Raw genomic sequence first — 21,380 nt, 5'->3', positions numbered from 1 at the left:
CAGAAATCTGCCTGCCTCTGCCTCCCAGTGTGCTGGGATTACAGGTGTGTGCCACCACTGCCCGGCTCTGCTTATCTTCTTAAAATGTAGTCTAAAATGTCTACACACATACAAAGAAAATCATACTTGTAAATTTAAGTCCTAACTCCATATCTATAATGCTTGGATAGATAACTTTGTATGGTTAGAACATGTGGTAAGAAAGCAAAAAGAAAAAATATCTCTTTGCTGTCACTCTTGAAGGGACTTAAGGTCAGTAGCCTACTTTCATGCAAATGAAGAAGTAGTAGACCTGATTTACAGTGACTACAATCTAATCAGAGATTAAACAATTTGTGAAACTTTGTCTATCAATTATAAATGAAACTTTGTTGCCTCCTTCTTCTGAGTCTTCTCTTACTATAGTCAAAACTCAATATGAGTTTTGAGGTCAGTCAAAAGACACAAGTCTCTTCTACATGAAGTTTATGAGTTTTCCATTTGTTTCCCAAAGATCCTGTTTATTATTTTCTTTGACAAATAATGCTATATAACCAGGATCCAAATGTGAACCAGTCTAGTAAATACTGTACATTTAACATCAAAGACACATGAAGAAAATACTCTGTGTAGATGTTGAGACAGTTGTTAGGTTGACCTTGAACTCACACACACACAAAAAAAACTAGCTGCTATAGTTTCCTGAGTCCTGCAATTACAGATGTGCACCTGCCCATCTGAGTTCTATAATTTTCATAATATAAATAGTATTAATGATATGGATTTCCTTAAAATCTTACTTTATAAAGAAAAATCATAGACCAACAAGAACTCTTAGGTTGTGGATTGTCAATGATTAAGTTGAATTCAAACATACATGTTTTTATGTTTTAGTGTCATCAAGGGAAGGATAAACTTGTTTTCTAAGGCATGTGCCTTACTTTCCAGCCCACATCATGAGATCATTGATGGTAATCTGACGTTCAGCCCATGATGTTCTTTATAGGTTAAGTTGCTTAGCTGTCTCATACTTAATGCACTTATTCCTCTACATCTGTGAAACTGCATGGTCAACTAAGAACTTAAAATAATTTTTCAAAAACTTGAATCTGTACCAAACAGATTCAACCTTTTCTTTATTATTTTTCTCTAAAAATACAGTATGACAACTACAAGTACTAAGTCACGTAGGCCATTAAGAGATAATTTGAATGTGCTGGGGGATGTGTGCTGAGTCATATATGGCACCCTCCTGTATTGAGTCCATAGAGGAGCTGAGCACCTGAGCTCTGGACCCTGTAGCCAATTCCCCTGGTGCTGAGGGAAGCCAGTATGTACTCATGACATGAAAATCTGTGCAGACAGGAAATGCAGACAGAAAATAGTGGAAGCTTGTTTCTCAAAGCTGAGTGTGACACTGTTTTAACAACTGATATTGGATATAAGCAGGAGAGGTCAGCCCTTATCCCCTTTAATGCTAATTCTTGAGCAATAATAGAGAAAGCAGAGCTTATGTCAGAGCAGATCTCACACATGTTGCTTTAGTCTGCTGAGCATACTGGGAAATGACAAGGGGCTGTTTAAATGATACGCAGATTTGTAATTTCCCTCTACCTCTTGAGCACTGGTATTTTTGGTATTTTTCAGCTTTAACAAATTCATTTTTCTCTACACTATGTGCATTATCTAAACATAAGCCTTGGAAGGATAAACGAAAATCAGTATTTTGCAGTTCAAATTACATACAGTACATTGTAATTCCTGTCTTGGCTCCTTTCCTTTGGTCCTTCCTGAGGGTGTCAGCATCTCTGCACCAGATGAAATAAGATCTGCTATTGCAAACATTAATAAAGATCTATCATTGCAGAGCAATTACTTATACTTTGTTTAATCTCTAATGGAAAGGATTTATTTAAATATTTACACCAGAACAGTTGTCAGAATGAATGGTGAGAAACCACTGGCATACTCCCAGAAGGAGAAAGCTGGTAGAGGGGGAGAAAGGGGATTTCTGGCCATATAATTTTAAGCAGCTCTGAATTTTAGGGAGCTTCCTGCTATAATATGAAGCGTTTACATTAACAGAAGGTACTTCAGTTATGAAAGGCAAGTCAAGTAAGATATTTGAAGAACCACTTTAGTTTATTGCTCTTGTAAAAATGACCATTGGTTCCAGGTTTAAAGAAGAGAAAACACATAGTGTTCGGAGACTTAATAAATTTTCCACAAAGAAAGAAATGTGTAGAAGAAGTATGTTGAAACACTAAACTTTCAAACCTATTCTGAGCAATGCTTCTAAAGGCAGTTGCTATGTGGAATCAGTATGCAAGCCTTATATGCTGGGAGCAGACTACCATCCACTGAGATAAAGGCCAATATAAATGCAATAGGCTTGTGCTGAACTGTATCGCTTCTCCCCCAGTAAGCTATAAATTAAGCACTTCAACTAAGAACTGTTTTATAAGGATCTTCAGAATTAGTCACATTTCCTTTAGATCATTAACAGTATATCAAAGTCATTGATAAATGGTTCTCAGTGTGTCTCTGCATGGTGAAGATGGCCTGGGGTAGTGGGAATCATTAAAAGCACCTTTGTAGCTCAAGTGGGGAAGAAAGACTGGATGTGCCAGACTACTGTCAAATGCAAACCAAATGCAATGGAATGTATGGTTTTCCTATATTGGTCAAAATGACAAGAAGTTCATTATGAGGACCTCATTATGAGGACACATATGTATTATATGTGAGGAAAGAATGTATCTGCCAAGATACCTAGAGATTTCCAGTGGCAAAACAATAAAAATACAAAATAAAAAATAAATCTGACCAGAAAATGAATTTGTCTGTATATTTAAAATATTTGACACTTTATTCCATAAGATCTAGTAGTAACCTGAGATCAAAGCAGTAAAGGGATACACTGAAAGTCATTGTAAATTAGGAAGGAATTTGAAAATTTAAGGACAATGAGTCCTGGAAGCTTTGAGGTTTTGTTCAATTAAAGTTCTATCATATGAGGTGATAGCCACTGAGTATTCCAGGCAAAGGCAGTGGTTTCAAAGCCAGCTTGTCTCTGGATTATTGAGCACAGATCCATCTGTGGTTCTTGAATGGAAAGACTTAACAGTCTTTTTGTGTCTTCTACTGAAACTTTCAAAGACAGCCTCACTTCTTTCTTGATCATGTGTACTTACTGGCGTTGATACTAACTTTCGAGAAGTTTATTTTTAGTACATGGAATCCTAGATTTGCTCTTAGCCTTTTTCTAAGTGCAGATCTTAGCACTCCTGTCTTGCAGTAATGGGTTACCATTTTCTTATAGATAATTTTCCTTTCACTAATATTATTTCTAAATTGACCTAAGAATGCTTATGAGGATTTCTTTTTTTCTCTTTCCTTTCCCCCTCAGACTGAATTCACAAAGACTGAATTCCTGGGGCTCTTTTTCAATCTGTGCAGGAAGGGAGGAGCAGACTTGAGATAGTGACAACAGGAGTTCTATGTGTGGGCTTTGAGTCTTGCAGACAGACAGGTGGTTTATGGGGACTGTGACGTGCACTGTGCCGCCAGCAGTGCTAGTGATATATTTTCATTTGTGCATGCTTAGGGTGAATAAGCTATTGAAAAGAAAGTTGGTGGAAATGCATTGTTTTCTGTGGGTTTCCTGCTTTCTGTAGCTTATGATTGCTCCTGACCCTTAGGGACAAGTAACTAGGTCTGACCACGCAGCAATGTCCTAAGCCTGCTATGATGACCCTCCTCCCAAGAAGCCTGGCTTTCTTCAGTCTAATTACTTCTGGCAATTGTGGTTATTGGGATTTGGCCTAGTGACTCATTGCAACCCAAATTTTCCCAAAGAGCCCCCTTAACAAGTACAATGAAATCTGACAGGAAGCCCAGACTTCCACCTTGTTTTTACACGGAGCTTTCCCTAATTTATGGCAAGGTTTGAAATTTCTGCAAGGACTAGAAAAGAAAAATAAACAAGAGTTAACGAAGACAACAGCTCAGAGAAGAGCAGAAGATGAGTGAAATAAAGTCATCTGCGAATTAATGATCTTCCACAAAAGTCCGTCCATTGGGTAGAGAGTGAAGCCCATGCTATTTATAGCAGTGATAGTGATCACAGTTGTCATTCCAAGCTAGTCAGAGACCATAAAAGAAAGGAATGTTTACGTCTTGTTAGGCAGTTGCCTCCCCATTAAGATTTTCCTGACATCAAGGAGGGGTAAGACATAAAAACAAAACAAAAGCAAAACAAAGAAAAAAAAACCCAAAGCAGCAGTTGTTTATTATTAAGTAGCTTTGGAGAACAGTTTGAGTGTGGCTTATACCTCATTTTGCTTCCACAGTTGCTCTGTTGACTGGCTCCCCTACTACAGGGGTGCAATCACCTTCTCCCAAAGGCAATGTTGCAGGGATCCAGCAGCACCTGGTAAGGTCACTACCAGGCTGTTCTGCAGGCACTTTGCTCTATTTTTTAGAATGAAGTGATTGATTCTCTCTGAGATAGCCCTGCTTGCAACAGTCAGCATCTTGAGTTTATCAGTTTCCTATTGAGAAATAACTGTGTACAGAGATGGCTTTCTGCTGCTCAGATGGTACATACCTCATCTCTGATCATGCTTCACACACGTTTATTTTGTCTGTCAAACCCTCATAAAACTGGTATCATTTTCAACAGTTGCTCAGCTGTAGAGGCCATTCTTGAATTGAGGGTCTGACAATATATCATTTTCAGCTGTGTTTTAGAGTCACCAGACTAGGTTTAAAAATAAGACTATCTGGGGCCTATCTCCAGAGATTACATCATTTTGTCTTGTTTTTACTTTTAAAGATCTCCAGGTGATTCTAGTATGAACTCAGCATCAGCAAACCCTGAATCAAGTCCCATAAAGCAAAATTTCCGAGTGGAAGTTATTATTAACGTTCATGGTGAAAGTAATATAAATAATAGATTGTATGAAACATCATAAAGATAGCTTTCTGGGTAAAAAAAAATTAGCCAGGAAAATGCCAATCATGATTGTAAATTATCTATAAGGCTTTTGACATTTAACTCCAGAATTACAGCTTTACCCAGATTTTCATGCCTAAGTAAATCTTGTCTTGGATATGTAAAGACATACTCGGGGAGAAGGATTTTAGAATATATCAAATAAATTGTGTGATTTTATTGCTTGTGATAAAAAAGAAATAAAGATCAGCAACTTTGTTTAGAAACAGTCTGTCTGATGGGATTGTGAAAGTCTGAAGCAGGATTGAAAACACAATGCCTGTGTGCCCAGTAAGCTAGAGTGGAAAGAGGGAGACTCTCTTTGAAGCTAAACCTGAACTGAGACTAGGAACTGAGTATCATCTCTCTGATAACATGGTAAATAATAAATGATAAGAAATAAATAAAATGAAACTCTACATTCCATCTAGAGTGAATGTGACAGCTCAATGAGGCTATTTTGTGAACATATTCAAGGAGCAGGTTTCTACTGAGAGGTGAGAGGTTATGTGAGGAATTTATTTATTGTTAGCATAATATTCACTTTAATAGACAAATGCTATTGTGTACTAAAGAAAACATATACACTGAAACAGTGGCCTTAACAGTTGTAAAGCTGTGCTTTGTTAGGAGACGGCATTTAACACACTTTGACATATTATTTTACCACCTCTCTGTTGGAATGACACTTGCTCTGTCTACAGGACAACCTTGTCAAGGTGATTGCACTCCTTAGTTGTAAGGTTCCTTTGTAGCTGTGAGAAGTGGTAATCTTTTTCTAACTTGACTGAATATAAGTCAGGGGAGCTGGTGCTCTAAAACAAGTAGCTCAGTAGCTGGTACCCTGCATTGTGTGGTAGTAGTTCTTATTATGTAGTAATAAAATGAGGCTGTTTTATCAGTCACTTTCAGGAATGCACTTTCTATTGAGATATTGTTACAACTATCCTCACAAGCATATTTCTAGAAACAATTTGGGGGAGGTGATATACACCTTAATTTTAGAAAGGAGTTCAAAGGTAAGCTAAATCCAACTCATACTTCTGCCAAGTTCTTAAAATACTAGGAAAATATAATTCCTTTGCTACGAAGCCTCAAAATTAATAGAAGGATCCGGTGAGAAAACATGAACCTACTGTTATGATAAACTGGTCAAATATGCATTAGGGATGCTGCCCAGTGCAGAAGAGTTAACTAGATGCCTTAAGATTTTATCTCATCCTGAGATTAGCACGTGTTCATTGAGAAATGTACTTGAAAGTAGCAACGCCACTGTGGGATGCTAGGTCCAATACTGTGGTTCAAAAACATCCAATACCTTATGAATATATCTTTCATTGCTATAAAAGCTTTCAAGTCTCCTTATGATCTGTGGCAAAGCAATATAGGTAGTAAAGGTTCCAAGACTTATCTTCACTACAGGATTTGGCAGTTTGGAACTATCATTCCTGACAGCAGCCACCATTCTCTTACATAACAGAAAGTATTATAAAAGAGAAACCACAGTTGGAATTAATACTCTAAAGCATTTAGAATGAGGAAAGGGATTTAATGTTATCTCATTCACACTACATGAAGCAGTCTTGAGGCTAGTAAAACAAAAACCTTTGATAAAGGAAAGCATCTATACAATTTTAAACTCCCATGTCCAGCCATCTCTTTTTTATGAATGATACTGCCATCCTTGAATTCAGCCATTGATACATTCTGAAATTGGGGCTCAAGTCTTATGTGTCCTCCTAGCTCCTCACTAAAGATAATTCAAAAGCAAAATAAGTTTACCAAACCTACTTGTCTCGTTCTTGTCTGTCTTTGTGTCATTTTTTCATTGACCAACATCTGAATCCTTATGCTCCTAAACTGATGCCAAATATGGTCTTGCTTCTTTTTCTTCTTCCTACTAAATGAAATGCCCAGAACTATTTATTTCGTCAAAAGGAGTAATCTGCTATATTATCTGGCTTAATCATCCAGTGTTGTAATGTAGGCCTTTTGTCCTTAAAAGTAAATTAACAAAGTTAATGTTTCCTTATCTTCACAGGCCATCTCTAGGCACTTCTCAGGACAGGAAAACTGAAGTCTTTCTCTGTTTGCCACTCTGAACCAGATACAAGGGTTCAAAGGCTGTGGACAAGATGAACCTGACTGAATTTTAATGGAATTGTAACCCATTATATATTGTAGTAGTTACAATTATCCATCTTTATAATTGGAGAAGGTTGTTTGGTACCATTAAACTTCTCCTGGAAAGGATTGATCTAGCATAGGAGAGGAATATAAGGACAGAGGAAAAAAAGGAGGGAGGTGATTGGAGAATGGATGGAGAGAAGGTTTATGGGACATATGGGGAGGGGGGATCCTGGAAAGGGGAAATCATTTGGAATGTAAACAAAGAATATAGAAAATAAAAATATTTAAAAAAAAAGAATTCTCAAAGTTTAGTATTAACAAATGGTAACTGTGTCTCTTGCTTCCCTTATAGTTAGAGCAGAGATGATCTTACCAAATCAGAGGCACTGTAACTGGATATTTTGTAAATGAGCACTCTTCATGTAGGAGATGATTTCAGATATTTTAAGTGTCACATTGTTGGAAATTTTCAGGTGGCAAAATGGGAGTTCTTATCATCAGTGACACCCAGCTATTCTTCACAAACTATAGTGTTCTTGACAAACCCTAACCTTCGAATAATGGGTTACAACCCCATTGTTTTTTTAGTATTGCTTTATGAACAGTTTAATAAGAATGCTGGTAATGCTTCTGAATTAAAAGATATGATTGGGTACAGTAAAACAAAACATCTCCAGTATTTTTCCTCATATTCATATTTATATTCATGTATTTTATTGATGCTTAATTGGGAAGCTTTTCAACTCTAGTAGAGGACTCAATAGACGGTAATTTTAAATATGATCTACTTGTTGTAAGCTTTTAAAAAATATAACAAGGAAATCTGTCTTTATTTTCCAACAAAATCAAAAGCAAGACTAGAATCTACCTAACTTATGAGTCAATATGTTTCAAATTATTGCTTTGTGAATAGCACTACTGAACAATGTCTTATAAGAAGAGGAAAGCAACCTCATCAAGTCAAACACAATTGCCACACACTATAATGAATGACTCTTGCTATGTTCTCAAAACTTAATGATAATTTTTCTAATGGTAACTGAAATTGATTCTTACATTTCACGAAACACAATATGCACTGTGCTGGCATTTCAGGAATTCACTGAAAGCTCGGAATAACCTTTATGGTGAGTGGGAATAGGTGTATGAATCAGTAGTGAGGAAGAGGAAGAGATTAGAAAATACCAACTTGAGTGTTTAAAGAGAGATAACAAGAAAAAGGGAATTAGACCATCTGTAATATTTGTAGTTTTGAAAGTTTATGTAATTTCAGAGTAATGTTGTGGTATTATATATTTATATAAGGTTCTGAAATGCTTTGTTATGAACAATGAAAAACACTACACATATTTAAATTACTTGACATTTAACTAGAAAACATTTTTAGACATTCAGTAACAATCTGGAGATACCTACCCAGATTCAAGTAATCTAAAAGGATCAAATGTCTATTAAAGTCATTTTGTAGTAATGTAGCAAAGGTTTTCCTATAACGACTTAAAAATCAAAATTTACTGCATGTTGTAATTTCAGTTCATTGCTTTCTGGAGACCTAATTTGTAGAACATTAAAAACTGGGAAACCCTTTCATTAGAGAAATAGCCCATCTATGTAAAATTTAAAATATTTTTTGTATTGCATGTTCAAAGGAATGTTGAAATGACTGTTATAAATTCTTTTTACTTATTCTAGTGTAAATGCTTAGAATGAGGGGCTAAGACACCATCTTTTAAGGCACTCAGTAAAATCTTTCTGCTGGAGCAGAAAATAAAGATTTCAGATAGAGAAGCAACAAAATATTTTGGGAAACAAACTTCCTAGCTCTAAGATGCTTTAGTTAGAGCTCAGAAAAGGAAATTGACTTTGTTTTTACATTCATGTGCCACCATTTCCTAGGAAATTGAATTTATCTTTAATTTGCATTCATACTGTGTGATACGCCACGGAACACACTTTCTCCAACAGTTCTTGGCCAGATCTCTCTCTGACTGTTTTTCTTAAAACTAAATCATACAAGTGACAAAGGTAGGCAAGAAAGGAAAAAAAGGGTATTGTTTCCAATCTCCAAATAAAACAATAAATTAATATTTCAATTTAACAGTGTTTTTTTTATTTTGTCTATTAACGTTTACCAGGATCAGCAATAAAATCTCCAAGAGCACACAGAAGCTATGTTACTCTATGTCAACATCTGCGACACCATCATAGGAGATAATCAAGTTCAATAAATATATTATCAGTGTGGCTATTTTTGTTGTACTTTTTATTCTTTTCACCTTTCTCTGCCGATTGCAGTAGCTGCATTTTAATTGCTAGGCATATAATGAATTTCTAAAACATGAATGATCTAAAATCTGAAAAACTAAGATGAAATTAATAGATGCCCACAATTAAAGAACATTGTACCTGATATCCTCTTGCAGAGAGGCAACTGGGGCATTATCATCCTTCGGAGGGTTCTGGATGATCAAATAATGAAGTATGATGAGAAAAATGCTCTAGTCCTATTTGGTATGTCCTGTTTGATAATTGTCAGCATTATAGCAACAACACTTATAAAGGATTAGCAATTAAGCAGAATAGCCTAGTCTTTAAACATATTGGGAAAATAGTACTCTGGAGATCATCAAGTTAATTATTTCATTACCCTGATATCCTCTCCATGGCAGGTTCAGCACGTACTATAAATACATAAAAGTCAGGGAGGCTCATGTGAGAAGACAAGTTTCATTGACTCAGCGAGTAGGGTCCTGTTTCTTAGCCTCCCCCCTCCGGAAGAGAGATTCTGTGGTACCAGTGTCTACACTTCAAATGAAGGTTTCTGTCCCCAACAGTAAATAATCCAGGTGAAAATGTGATGCATTAGGAAAAAATTATGATTATTATAATGGAGATGATATTTAAATGCTACTAACATGCAACACAAAATTCAAAGGTTGACTTTACCGAACTTCAAAGGTTGAGCTTGAAATGAGATCAAAGATGGAGTTCAGGCTTTGTGAATTTCCAGTGTCCAAAGCTAGAGCTTGATGCTAAAAATCTTGCTGAATAATGACTTTTTGGAGCAAAGGCTTTACATTTTATCCTGAATAAATTTATCTCGTCATCTCTAGGCACTGTATGTCAGTCAAACTCAGCGCAATCTTGTTGTGTTTATACACCACAATTACCCAGACAATTAAAAAAGTATGAGGCTTCTGTTTTAAAGCGTTGCATATTTTTATAGAGAAAATCATACAGACTATTGATTATTGTAGAGAAACACAAGGATATTCACATAACTCTTTATACCTGAACATGTTTAGCACTGTAAATAACAATCTTTGCTACTAAGGACCTTTGATACTAAGATATCTAAGAGACCACTTTTTGAAAAAGACTTTAGGAGTCTTTTATTTTTAATCTTAATTTTCTGCCTCTCTCATTAGTGATGTTTCTAAATGTTTAAGAAAATGAAGCTATTTGCTACAAGGCAAAACCGATACTCGTAATTGCTCTCTTAAGTTGCCTTATTGTAGAAAAATATAAGAATGTCTGGTCAGTTTTAAAATAATTTGACTGCTTTCTCATTATTCATTATAAATATATTCTCAGTTACCATTAAGGAGATTTTTTTCACATATTTTAAAAACCATGGTTCAGGTGATTTTATAAACCTGCTGCCTTGATTTCAAGTTTTTAGACATTGAACCTTCTGATCCTTGCTGCAAAGAGCCATGCTGCGCCTGCCAAATCTTTCTTCTGTCTGCTTGGAGGACGCAAGGGGTCGCCCCTCTCCCAGGATTGCGGGAGCACACTAGCAGCAAAAGCGGACTGAAGAGCAGCCTCACTAGGAGTGCTGCGGGAGGGTCCTCTTTTCCAGACCCACTCCCATAGAACCACTGAAATTTCACCTCAGTTCCACTTATTTTCTCTCTTAACCCCGCAACACAAAGGGCGCCTTTAACTTGGCTTTGAGATGATACAGGAAGAGAGAAAAGCAGTCTCCTTTAGACTTCACACATCGTCGCCCTAGCTACAACCCAGATTTGTGCACCCCTAGTTTCCCCACCCCCAGCTCTGGTCCTTAGGGGTGTGGAGATGGAAACGAACGCACAACAAACTTTCTTTGCTTTCTTTTATTTCCTTTAAAAATAGACACCCCCCCCCCCCCAATCAGAAACTCAAATATCAGTGACATTGAGACACAGGACCCTGCCCCACCCGGACAAGTGTGTAGCTCCGAGGTCAGGGGTCGGGGACACTACCAGGACGGAGTGGACTGGGTGAGATAAGTCTATTGGCATGGGCAATGCGGGGCAAACAGCCGCGTTGTTCCTCTTGGCTTGCCTTTCTCCTCTGGTCCCGAAATTCAGTGCCTAGCAGACCTAGCTGGCCAGGAATGGCGATGCGGCCCCCAGGCTGCTACTTACGTTTACCGCAGCAGCAACAGGGCCTGAGCAATAGACTGGGTGGGAGGGTTTCAAAGAATACAAACCACTCAGAGGCCAAGAATAATAAATCGGATGCCCTGACATGTTTAGTTTAGGCCCTCCTGCGCGGAGAAGCGATCCTAGAGGCAATGGGGCCAACTCGGACTCCAAGCCTCTGGCGTTCCCGCCCAGCCACGATTTTTAAAAGGCAATTTTCAGGTGAATCAAACTTTGTCTGGCTTGGGCTAGCGGTACAAAGGGAGCTTTCAGGGGACCCTCACGTCCAGGGCCAGGGCAGAGACAAACAGTGGCGAGAGGAGATTGCTAAATTTCCACCCCACACAAGTGCTGTTGTGTCCTGAGAGCTGCCAGCATTCCTGCCCCAAGGGTTTTGCGGGCTGGACACTTGGGAAAGAGATCTCATCTGGGGACCAGACAAGGTTGTGGGTTGACCAACCGCCCAGGTCCAAGCTACCAAAGCAATAACTTTACTGGGTGTTTTGTTAGTTTTCCTTAGTGGCTACCCCTGGGGCACAAGAGCGAGGGTCGCCCTTAGCTCTTCGAAAGGACTCCAGCGCGCCTGGCCACCCGGGAACAAATAGAGAAGCCATCCTTGCATCTGTTCCCGAATCTCTGAAAGATGCTGGCTTGCCTCGCACCGATTTAGGTGGAGGCTGCCCTGAGGGATCCATTTCATTCCAGCAAAGGCACAGTTTCACACCACCAGGACTTAGTACTCTCCCGAGTAACAGACTGAAGAGCACAGAGGAGATGAGCTCAGGGGGAATCCCACTCTCATTATGCGCCTGTCTCAGGGGACCCACTTGAAAGAGTCTGAAGTGGCCAGAGCATTCACGTGGGGACAGTCAAGGCATGACTGTGAGTTCATGCGCCTTCAGACCCCGGAGCACGGGACACGGGGCAACTCAGCAGACAGTCGTGCAAGCCCAGGCGGGCGCCCCAGCGCCACTCCACTCCTGCGCGTTGTGGGAAGCAGCGGCGCGGGAGCTTGCTCGCTCTCCCTCGGGCCCGCCCCAGGATGCTTGACTTGACTACCATAAAACAGCCTGGGAGGCCCAGCCAAGGTTCCCCCGAGCCAGGCGGAAACTTGGGGTGATCCCACGTCGCGTGGCGCCAGTATCAAGCAACCCGAAGGCAGGGTGACCCAACTGCCTGGGGCTCTAGGCCTCCGTCGGAGCCTCAAAGGGAAAGCACAAATCCCTAGAGCGAATCTAAGGAAGAAAGGGAGATTTCCAGATCCTGATTTACAAGGGGGTGGGGGGGCAGGAGCCAGACTAACACCGGGTGCAGGACTCCAGCAATGGTTTGTGTGCCCTTATTTCCTATGAGAAGCTGAAAAGACCGCTACCTCAGGCAGCTGAGTCTGGGCAGGCGAAAATGACCTGACAGGTGAATGTGGTGGAAGGGAGCAGAGGCATAAAGCAAACCAAAGCCAAAACAACAACAACAACAACAAAAAACAAACAACAACAACAATACCCACCCCCACCCCACCCACCCAAAAAAAAGAGAAAAGAAAGAAAGCCCTGCACTTACTTCTTCGCTGGCGCCTTCCCCGAGAGGCGTTTTGGCTGCCGATGTATTCCATAAAGTTCAAAATGATAAAAAACCAAGAAATCAGTCGCAAGTGCATAGTAACCCAGTAATGTTTCCCTTCTTTCTCTTTTTCTTTTCACTGTTAGTTATATTTAATGTTTTTTTTTTAAATATGTATGTAGGTGTTAGGCGAGTCTATATGGAGAGTTGAAAAGCCAGAGCAGCGGGATTTCTCCACTGAGATCCAACAGGCGTGCTGTGATGGCAAACGAAGCGGGACGGGTGGACAGGGAAACCAACAGTTGCATTCTCAAATTGTCCGAACACAGCCGGCTGCTCTGGGGTGGCTGTCATCGCCGCGAGCGAAGGTTGAAGGAGCCTCCTGGCTGGCCGCAGGTTAGCCTCGGTTGCACAGCGGCGGCGGCAGCGGCAGCGGGCGGAATCCAGGCGAGCAGTGGCCCCTGTGGCTCAGAGGCTGCAGCGGCTGCGGCAGTGGCGGGGACCCCGGGAGCACAGGGAAGCGGACGCCATGGGTACCGCAGCTATGGTCAAGGGGCGCTGGAGAGACCCGAGCTGCTTCTGGCGTTCTGAGCAGAAGCGGCTCCAGTGTTGGGCAGGGCTGGGAGCACCCCATAGGGGAGGAGGGGGAGGGAGGGGGAGAGGGGATGGCTGCGGGGGGCGGGGGGAGCTCAGGGGCGGGGAGGAGCAACAACCCCGAGCGACCTCAATAACTTTCAATTTCAAGAGGGAAAAGAGGGAGCTGGAAAAGTACAGGCGTTGCGATTTGGCAGAGGGACGGGAAGAGGCGCCTAAGGGGTCCTGGGTCTGCGGTGGAGCATCTCGGACACAGCAAAGACCGCGGGAGAATGGGAGCAGGGTTGGGGGAGGACCTCGTTGGGACAATTTGGACCCGGCAAGGTGGGCACACTGGGCTTTGGTGCGCCTGAGGTTTCTGACGCAGCTTACCAAATACCCCAGACCCAAAGCCTCTGTTGTCCTTGGCCTCTGGCAGAGCTCACCACACAGTAGTGGCCATGTCCTTTGGCTCATCAGAGACCCTACCTCACTCAGCAACTGCTCTTTGGCAACCCACCCCTCGTCCCTCCTGTTCCTAGTTCCCTGGGATTTCTGGCTACAGATGCCCTCTCAACTCAGCCTTTCTCAGTGTGTCTCTGTCCCTTTATCCTTCCCCCTTCCCCACTTCCACGCCCTTTTTCAGAGAAAGTGGCTGTGGTTGTGTGGTCTCAGGGGGCTTAGGTGGGAGTTTACCCTTCAACTTGAAGGTGCTTTACCTGATCCTAAGGGGAGGACCCAGAGGTGTGAGCTCTCTGGGTAATCTGGATGGAAAAGCAATAGTGGGCTTTCTGCCAAGCCCAGCCTTTGCTCTGGAAGATGCCTCCTCCCTCAGGCACTTCCCCAAGTAGCAGGCTTGCTGGTTAGGCTCTCTCTCTCTCTCTCTCTCTCTCTCTCTCTCTCTCTCTCTCTCTCTCTCGTCTTCTTATGTTCTTGAGAGGCTCTGTTGTACATTTTGGTTTCTCATCTGGAGGACTGGGAACACTATGTGGAAAGATTGTCCCCATTCAAGGTAATGCAAAAAGGTCCATTTCTTGCTTCTCTTTCCAGAGCAAGTGGCGTGGGGGTAGAGGGTCCTTGGCAGTAGCAAGAAAAATAAATCAGGCTCCCAGGCTAGACCACCACCAGGGAAAAGACCAGGCCCTGGAATGATGTCCACTGTTGGGTATCCTACCTTTCCTTAGTAGCACAAACACTTAACGTTATTGAAATATTTTGTTGGAGATCACAAGCCTCAAAGCATTTTTAATATAAACCTGTCCTAAGGGTGCTGATGAGTATTCTGAAGGGTTCTTTTGCAGCAATAAAGCTTTATGCAGCATTGGATTATAGGCAGGCCATTTTGAAGACAACTGAGATTTGCAGGAGTCCCTTCAATGTGTGTGCTCATAAGTTAGAGAGAAGCAAAGGTCACAGCTCCCGCCTGTCTCATTTAGAAGCACCCCAGGTTACAGGTCTCTGGAGCTTGTTATACACCCCAAGATAGGATTTAAGACGGAATGGTCTGAATACAAAGTCAGAAAACTTAGAACGTGTATTCTTTGCAAAGCTTTAAAACATAGAATCTGGGAGGCTGGCCTTTTGTTGCTAAGTCATTATTAAATGTTTTGCCTACTTGTACTAGAAGTTTGAAAACAGGCATAATATCTTCTAAGTATGGCGTATGAAGAAAGCAGTGACCCTGTTCAGAGTATGTTTTGTGTTGCTTGTTTTTAAGAATTCCCATTTATCTCACAGATCCTTTTTCTGGGATAAAACTGTTTTGTGAACATCCCACAAATAGCAGGAGCTACACACACACACACACACACACACACACACACACACACACACACACACGAGAGAGAGAGAGAGAGAGAGAGAGAGAGAGAGAGAGAGAGAGACAGACAGACAGACAGACAGACAGACAGAGACAGGCTGGGAGAGAGAGACAGAGATGAAGGGAGAGAGAACACACACTCTTCATCTGTTGGATAATGTCTACTGATAAATGACAATTTATCACTCTGAACTAGAGAAGTTGCAGATGCCCATTCAATCCCATCAATGACTATCCGGTAAAGAAGCCACTGTATTTCTTTGGGCCTGTCCCCAACAGCTTTTTGTTCCTTCTTGCTTAATACCTCAGATCCAGAATATCTGCATCATAAACTGTGGAGGGTTTAAAAGCTATGGGAGGCCCACTTTGAAAAGGACTCCAGAGACAGCCTTTCTAATCCGGGATATTTGAGCTGGATGGGATGAGATTGCAAAGGGCATATAAAAAAGCAATTTGGTGGAAAAGTTCGGGGAAATAAGCACAAAGACAGACACCCACTTCTCTCCTCCCTGTGTGCTCTGCAGACATATGCTCTTTAGGATGAGAACAGGAATGTCAGGGTAAGTAAATAAACAAACCCAGTGAGCAGCTAAGGTTCTTGAGCCATCCCAGAAAAGAAGTGTTAGATGCAGTGGGCAGGAAAAGCTTGTCAAGGAACAAGCACCATTCAGAGGAAACATAAGGAAAACATTAAATAAATTGGGAGAGCATTCTTTCTTTCTTGACACCCTGATTTAAAATAACTCCTTTTTTTTTTCTTTTTGGTCTATGTTACCTTAGTATTAAATGTGTGTTTACTTGCCTGTCTGAGTCTTACATGCACTCAGCTGTTCCAGAAGCTTACAGAAGGCATGCCATAGACTATTTTGTGCAATAAAGCACCTAAATAAAACTAAAAAATTAGTTTTCCAATTCAGCAAAGATTAAAATAATGTTCATGAAAGCTGACCCATGCCCCACCGAACTCCATATTAGAGCAACTTAGGGGCCATGGGTGTAGCACAAAGTTGGAGATTTTCTTACGATTTTAACATTTGTCACATCAAACTGGGATTAAGAGTTGGAGACTCACGGCAAGAGGATAGTGTGGGTTTGGATAAACATGGAGAGATAAACATATCCAGAATGTGACTGCAATTTCTCATCGTTCCCTACTGCCCGCCCAATCAGGCAAAGACAACAGTAAGAAGTTATTTTTATCCTCTGCAGCAGGAGGACTTTAAGGAACAAACATGATTGTCACAGCATTGTTGAATCCATATAGCAAATATGTGGAAGGGAGCTTGCTCCAGAAAAAGAGAGCGAACTTAAGACTTTGGAATGGGGTACAGCTTGTAGTGATGAGAGATGTCTGGCAAAGTTGGAACTGACATCAGTCACCATGCCACAGAGCTAATATGCAGATTCAGAAAATGCTCTGCTCTCCAGTTGCCCAGATCTGGATGCATGTGACTGAATAAATCAAATGGGGTAGTGTTGGCAAAGGTTGTGTTACTAATATAGTCAGAAACCGTCTCAGGAACATGGAGCAGAGAGATGATTTAAAAGCCATTGAAATTAATAGATGGAGTCTAACCACTATTTTAGACAGAGATAGGATTATTACACCAATGTAAGAAGTGATTCGATAGTCTACAGAATTAAGAAAATGAGAAAATGAAAGTCTTGAGTAGATAGAGGACTTTCTGTGAACAGTTAAGAATGTTTTTTCTTCTCTGTGAAGTTATGAGGCATTTATAAACCTGTGTTGAACATTGTTATGTGTGTGTTTTATTGCAAAACTAATTTCTCTCATGGCATCATTTAACTGAATACCCACAGTATTCACTGTAACAACTCAGAACATTTTGCTTGATCACAGGGTTTTTACTCTCAAGGTTCAGGCTTAGAAATCTGGGTACCATGGTAAGTCCTGGCTCTGCATCTTTACTGCTTCCCTGATTTCTTTATTTGAAGAATGACGAAATTCAACCAAGTGATTTCTAAAGACACTGAATACACTGACTGTAATAACAATACCTTCAAGAGAGAGAGAGACAGGCTTGTAATTCCAAATGTTGAGGCTATTTCTAGCTGTATGACATCACACTTTGCACTTACAGACTTGTGTTTAACTGAATAGGTCCAGATTTAGAAATCTGCTTTTGAATGCGTCACTCTGCTGGAAATGCCTTGCTTCTTACAGGAATTCTAAAGGACTCTGGTCTAGCAAAGATAAACCCAGGACCAGTTTATCTGCCTCTGTATCTGCAGACTTTGGGATCCCAAGCAAGTGTACATCTTAACACCCCCAATTTTGGACATACCCCTATAGAAAGCAGAGATAGGGCCTGTTATATTTCATGGAGACACTGATCTGGTTCAGTTTGATTTGTGAATCCTACCAGGGGAAGGGGATTTTAAAGATGGACTCTAAGGAGTAGAGTTTGTTGTTGTTGTCGTTGTTGTTGTTGTTGTTTTTAAACTTCATGTCACTTTAGTTTCTCAGAGAAATGACCAAAAAAAAAAAAAAAAAGCTCTAATTTTTCCCATTTGTGTCTCTCTTTTCATAAGGTTGCATATCTATCCATGTTTCCTTTGTCCTTGCAGACTCTTCAGAAGGTTCACAGTGTAGAGTGACTGTGCTAACACTATAGGTTGAGGAATTGCTATCAAAGAACTAAAAGTGTTATGGCATATGGAGGAGTATAGGAGAGGGGTTGTTAGTGAGAAAATGTTATACTTGCATATACCACCCTAAAACAGAACTTAGAGCACATTGTTTCCAGGATGAGACATCTGGGACTAGAAAATCCTAGTCACATATGGCCAAGCTTATGCAGAAAGTACAATTCATATTATCATTATCTCTGTGTCTGATTTTGGTACCATCTTTGTCCCCAGGAAGTTGACTATTTTGAATTACATTAGCAGAACTCTTTTCTGCTGGTTTCTAGTTAAATTAGTGCATAGGAGCAAAGGTTATTTCTGCTTGCTTCCTGCTTTGGCATCATTGTGGAAATAGGTGCACTCTGCTGGGGATGGATGGGCACAACTTTGAGGAGTAGTGCTTTTTCTATAGCTCCAGGTCATTATCCACCAGGTTTCAATAGCAGAGAGGTATAGGATTTCCCTACATTTTGTGCCTAACAGTAGAAACAGCTTCCAACTTTTCCTAATCTCTGGGAGTATCAACATTTCTCATTGATTCCTTTTGCCTTGCCTATAATATTTAAATTTTTATTTGACCGTAACATTTTCTGGAGATCTCTCCTGAGTTCCTTAAGTGACAGGGAGTTGTCAAAGCTGAGCCTCAAAACTAGGCTGACTGGTTGAAAGCACTGGTGTCCCTCCCATCTCATTCCACTACTCCAGAGGAACACATGCTTATTAGGACTTAGCTGAGCATGGGGGGCATAGCCATTACCTTCAGCACAGTGGAAGCACAAGCTGGAGGATCTCTATAAATTTGAGGCCTGCCTGGGCTACTTTTGTGAGTTCCAGGATTAGGGCAGGGTGGGAGGGAAATCGTATAAGGTAACAAAATGAGCAGGCAACAGATATCGGAGCAGTGACATCATGGGTTCAATCAGTGTCAATTACCAGAGTCACAATGGCAATAGCAAAGCAGAGTTCATGTTCAAAATTAAACCTAGGCAATGGGACGAGAGGGGACAAACAGGAAGGGAGAGAGCAAATCAGCCAGGAAACAGCCGCAGCAAAAGTGAAAGCTGACATTGGTTTCCAGGCATGTTTTCGTGAAGACTTTCTTATTCCCCCTTATCCACATCACCTATAGGCTAATAATATCTCTTCCACCAGTGAGTAAAAGTACCTGATGACAAAGGGTAGGCAGCTTTAAATCAGCCAGCTACTCATCTCACACAGAGTTGTTGGGTGTCTTCTATGAGTAATTCCATTTTAGACACTGTACTGGCTGGTTTTGTGTGTCAGCTTGACACAGGCTGGAGTTATCACAGAGAAAGGAGCTTCAGGTGAGGAAATGCCTCCATGAGATCCAGCTATAAGGCATTTTCTCAATTTGTGGTCAAAACAGGAGGGCCCAACCCATTGTGCCATCCCTAGGCTGGTAGTTAGGGTTCTATGAGAAAACAAACTGAACAAGCCAAGGGAAGAAATCCAGTAAGCAACCCCCTTCCATGGCCTCTGCATCAGTTCCTGCCTCCAAGTTCCTTTCCTGTGTGAGTTCCTGTCCTGACTTCCTTTGGTGATGAACAGCAATCTAGAAGTATAAGCTAAATAATGCCTTTCCTCCCCAACTGGCTTCTTGGTCAGGATATTTTGTTCAAGTATACAAACCCTCACTAAGACAGGCACCAAACTAAAGTCTCTGTGAGACATCTTTTAATCTATTAAAAAGGGCTGATATTGTGGAGTTTCTGTGTTTCTGATTGAAAGCAATGTTGGAGTTTAGACAAAACTTAACAGCATACAGAGAGCACGAGGCTGTGCTCTATATGTTTTAGGAAGCATGTATTTAGAGTAGCAGGTACTTTTAAGGACAGAAGAGCAGTCTCTCCACCTATACACATCCTTCAAGTATTCATTTGTTACTGCTATGCATTCACATATCTGTTTTTGGCCAATGGTTATTTTTCTTTCAACATTGACTAAACAACGTGGCAAACACCATCTAGGTCCTAGAGACACAGAAATGAAAAGAATAGGATGTTGTCTTCATGGAAGTTGCCCTCAGCGAAGGAGGCAGACAGATCAATCATTAAACCATCCATGTGCTAAGTGCTAAGTGATAAGAGATATGCATAGGTATGCTATGGGAAGAAAACCATGGAAAGAGGGACAGTGTTAGTAGGTCATAGAATGTTTAGCACATGGATGATGAATCCTGCTGTAGATAATGGAAGGTCCCTTCCTCTGCTTTACACTAACTTTGATTCAGTGCTGGAGAGAAAGTACTTCTTTTTCCTTATTTTATGGAGGAAAGTGGCTATGGTTGGCTGCCTGCTTGCCAGGGAGGCAGCCATACTCCACTGGTGACATGGCCCCTCCTCCAGCAATTCATTGTGTTGTGTTGACTGTGTGGGATGGCTGTTAATGGTGATACCTGGTGCTGGAGTCTCCTTAGGTTAATGATTTGACCCGTTTACTGTAGCTGGGGCAGAGTCCTATCATGTGGGGAAAAAAAAAACCCTCTCATCCCTCCTGTTTCCTAGAAGTGTTTGAAGGAATTTAGAGTAACTGGCAAAGAAATGGAAATTGGTCTTCTTAGAGATTTAACTCCTCTATTTGGGCTTTCTACTCCTCTACATAACTTTTCATGTTACCTGTGACCTTCTGTTTCCAGACACGACTTTATATATCCATTGTCAAAGTCTGGCCTGCTGAGTTTCTTCCATTTAGTTTCCAGCCTTCTACATGCCAGACGTTCCAGACTTTGCCACTCCCTCTTTGCTCCTGTTGGTGATAAGGGTTGGTTAACTCTTCTCATCTTCCCTTCTTTCTAGTCACATAATCTTTTCTTTCCAGGAGCCCATTCTGTTTTTCTCATGAGTCTGTGAGATGTGTCCATTATGGAGAATGAGCAAGAATGATGTTTTGTTGGCTGGTACTCTTTGGTTGTTAGTCCATCTGTCACTCTTCCGTGCTTGGCAGGTGGGGATCAATGAAAATTACTCAGTTAATAGTATTTAGCAAGAAGAGAGAGGAGCAAAGACTTTTCTTCCCAAGGAGCTTGTGTCAGTCATGCATTGCTGTACAACAAACAACACCCAAGCAGAGTGTCTTAAATGCCAGCTCTCTTTGACTTCCTCACAACCTTATGTGAGAACTAGTTACCCTGACCTCCCACAGGCTCTTCATGCATCATCTGCTTACATCTCGGGATGAGAATGGAAGACAGCGCATCTCTTTTACCAGATATTTATTCATCTTTAGAGTACAAGGCTGTCCAGAT

At 41.1% G+C, this 21,380-nt stretch overlaps 1 protein-coding gene across 1 annotated transcript in view; it reads right to left on the bottom strand.

Annotated features, from left to right (window-relative positions):
- Rspo3 (R-spondin 3) overlaps positions 1–13,692 on the bottom strand; it is an 88,538-nt gene extending 74,846 nt beyond the window's left edge. Inside the window, exon 1 of the mRNA XM_052169890.1 lies at positions 13,075–13,692. Coding sequence (XP_052025850.1) covers positions 13,075–13,171 — 97 coding nt within the window. The 5' untranslated portion in view covers positions 13,172–13,692. The remainder of the gene's footprint in view (positions 1–13,074) is intronic.
- Between the last annotated feature and the right edge of the window lie 7,688 nt (positions 13,693–21,380).

Source organism: Apodemus sylvaticus, chromosome 23 (genome assembly GCF_947179515.1).
Source record: "Apodemus sylvaticus chromosome 23, mApoSyl1.1, whole genome shotgun sequence".
Taxonomy (NCBI): domain Eukaryota; kingdom Metazoa; phylum Chordata; class Mammalia; order Rodentia; family Muridae; genus Apodemus; species Apodemus sylvaticus.
Note: the sequence above shows the minus strand (reverse complement) of the source record. Positions and strands in the feature narration are given on the sequence as shown.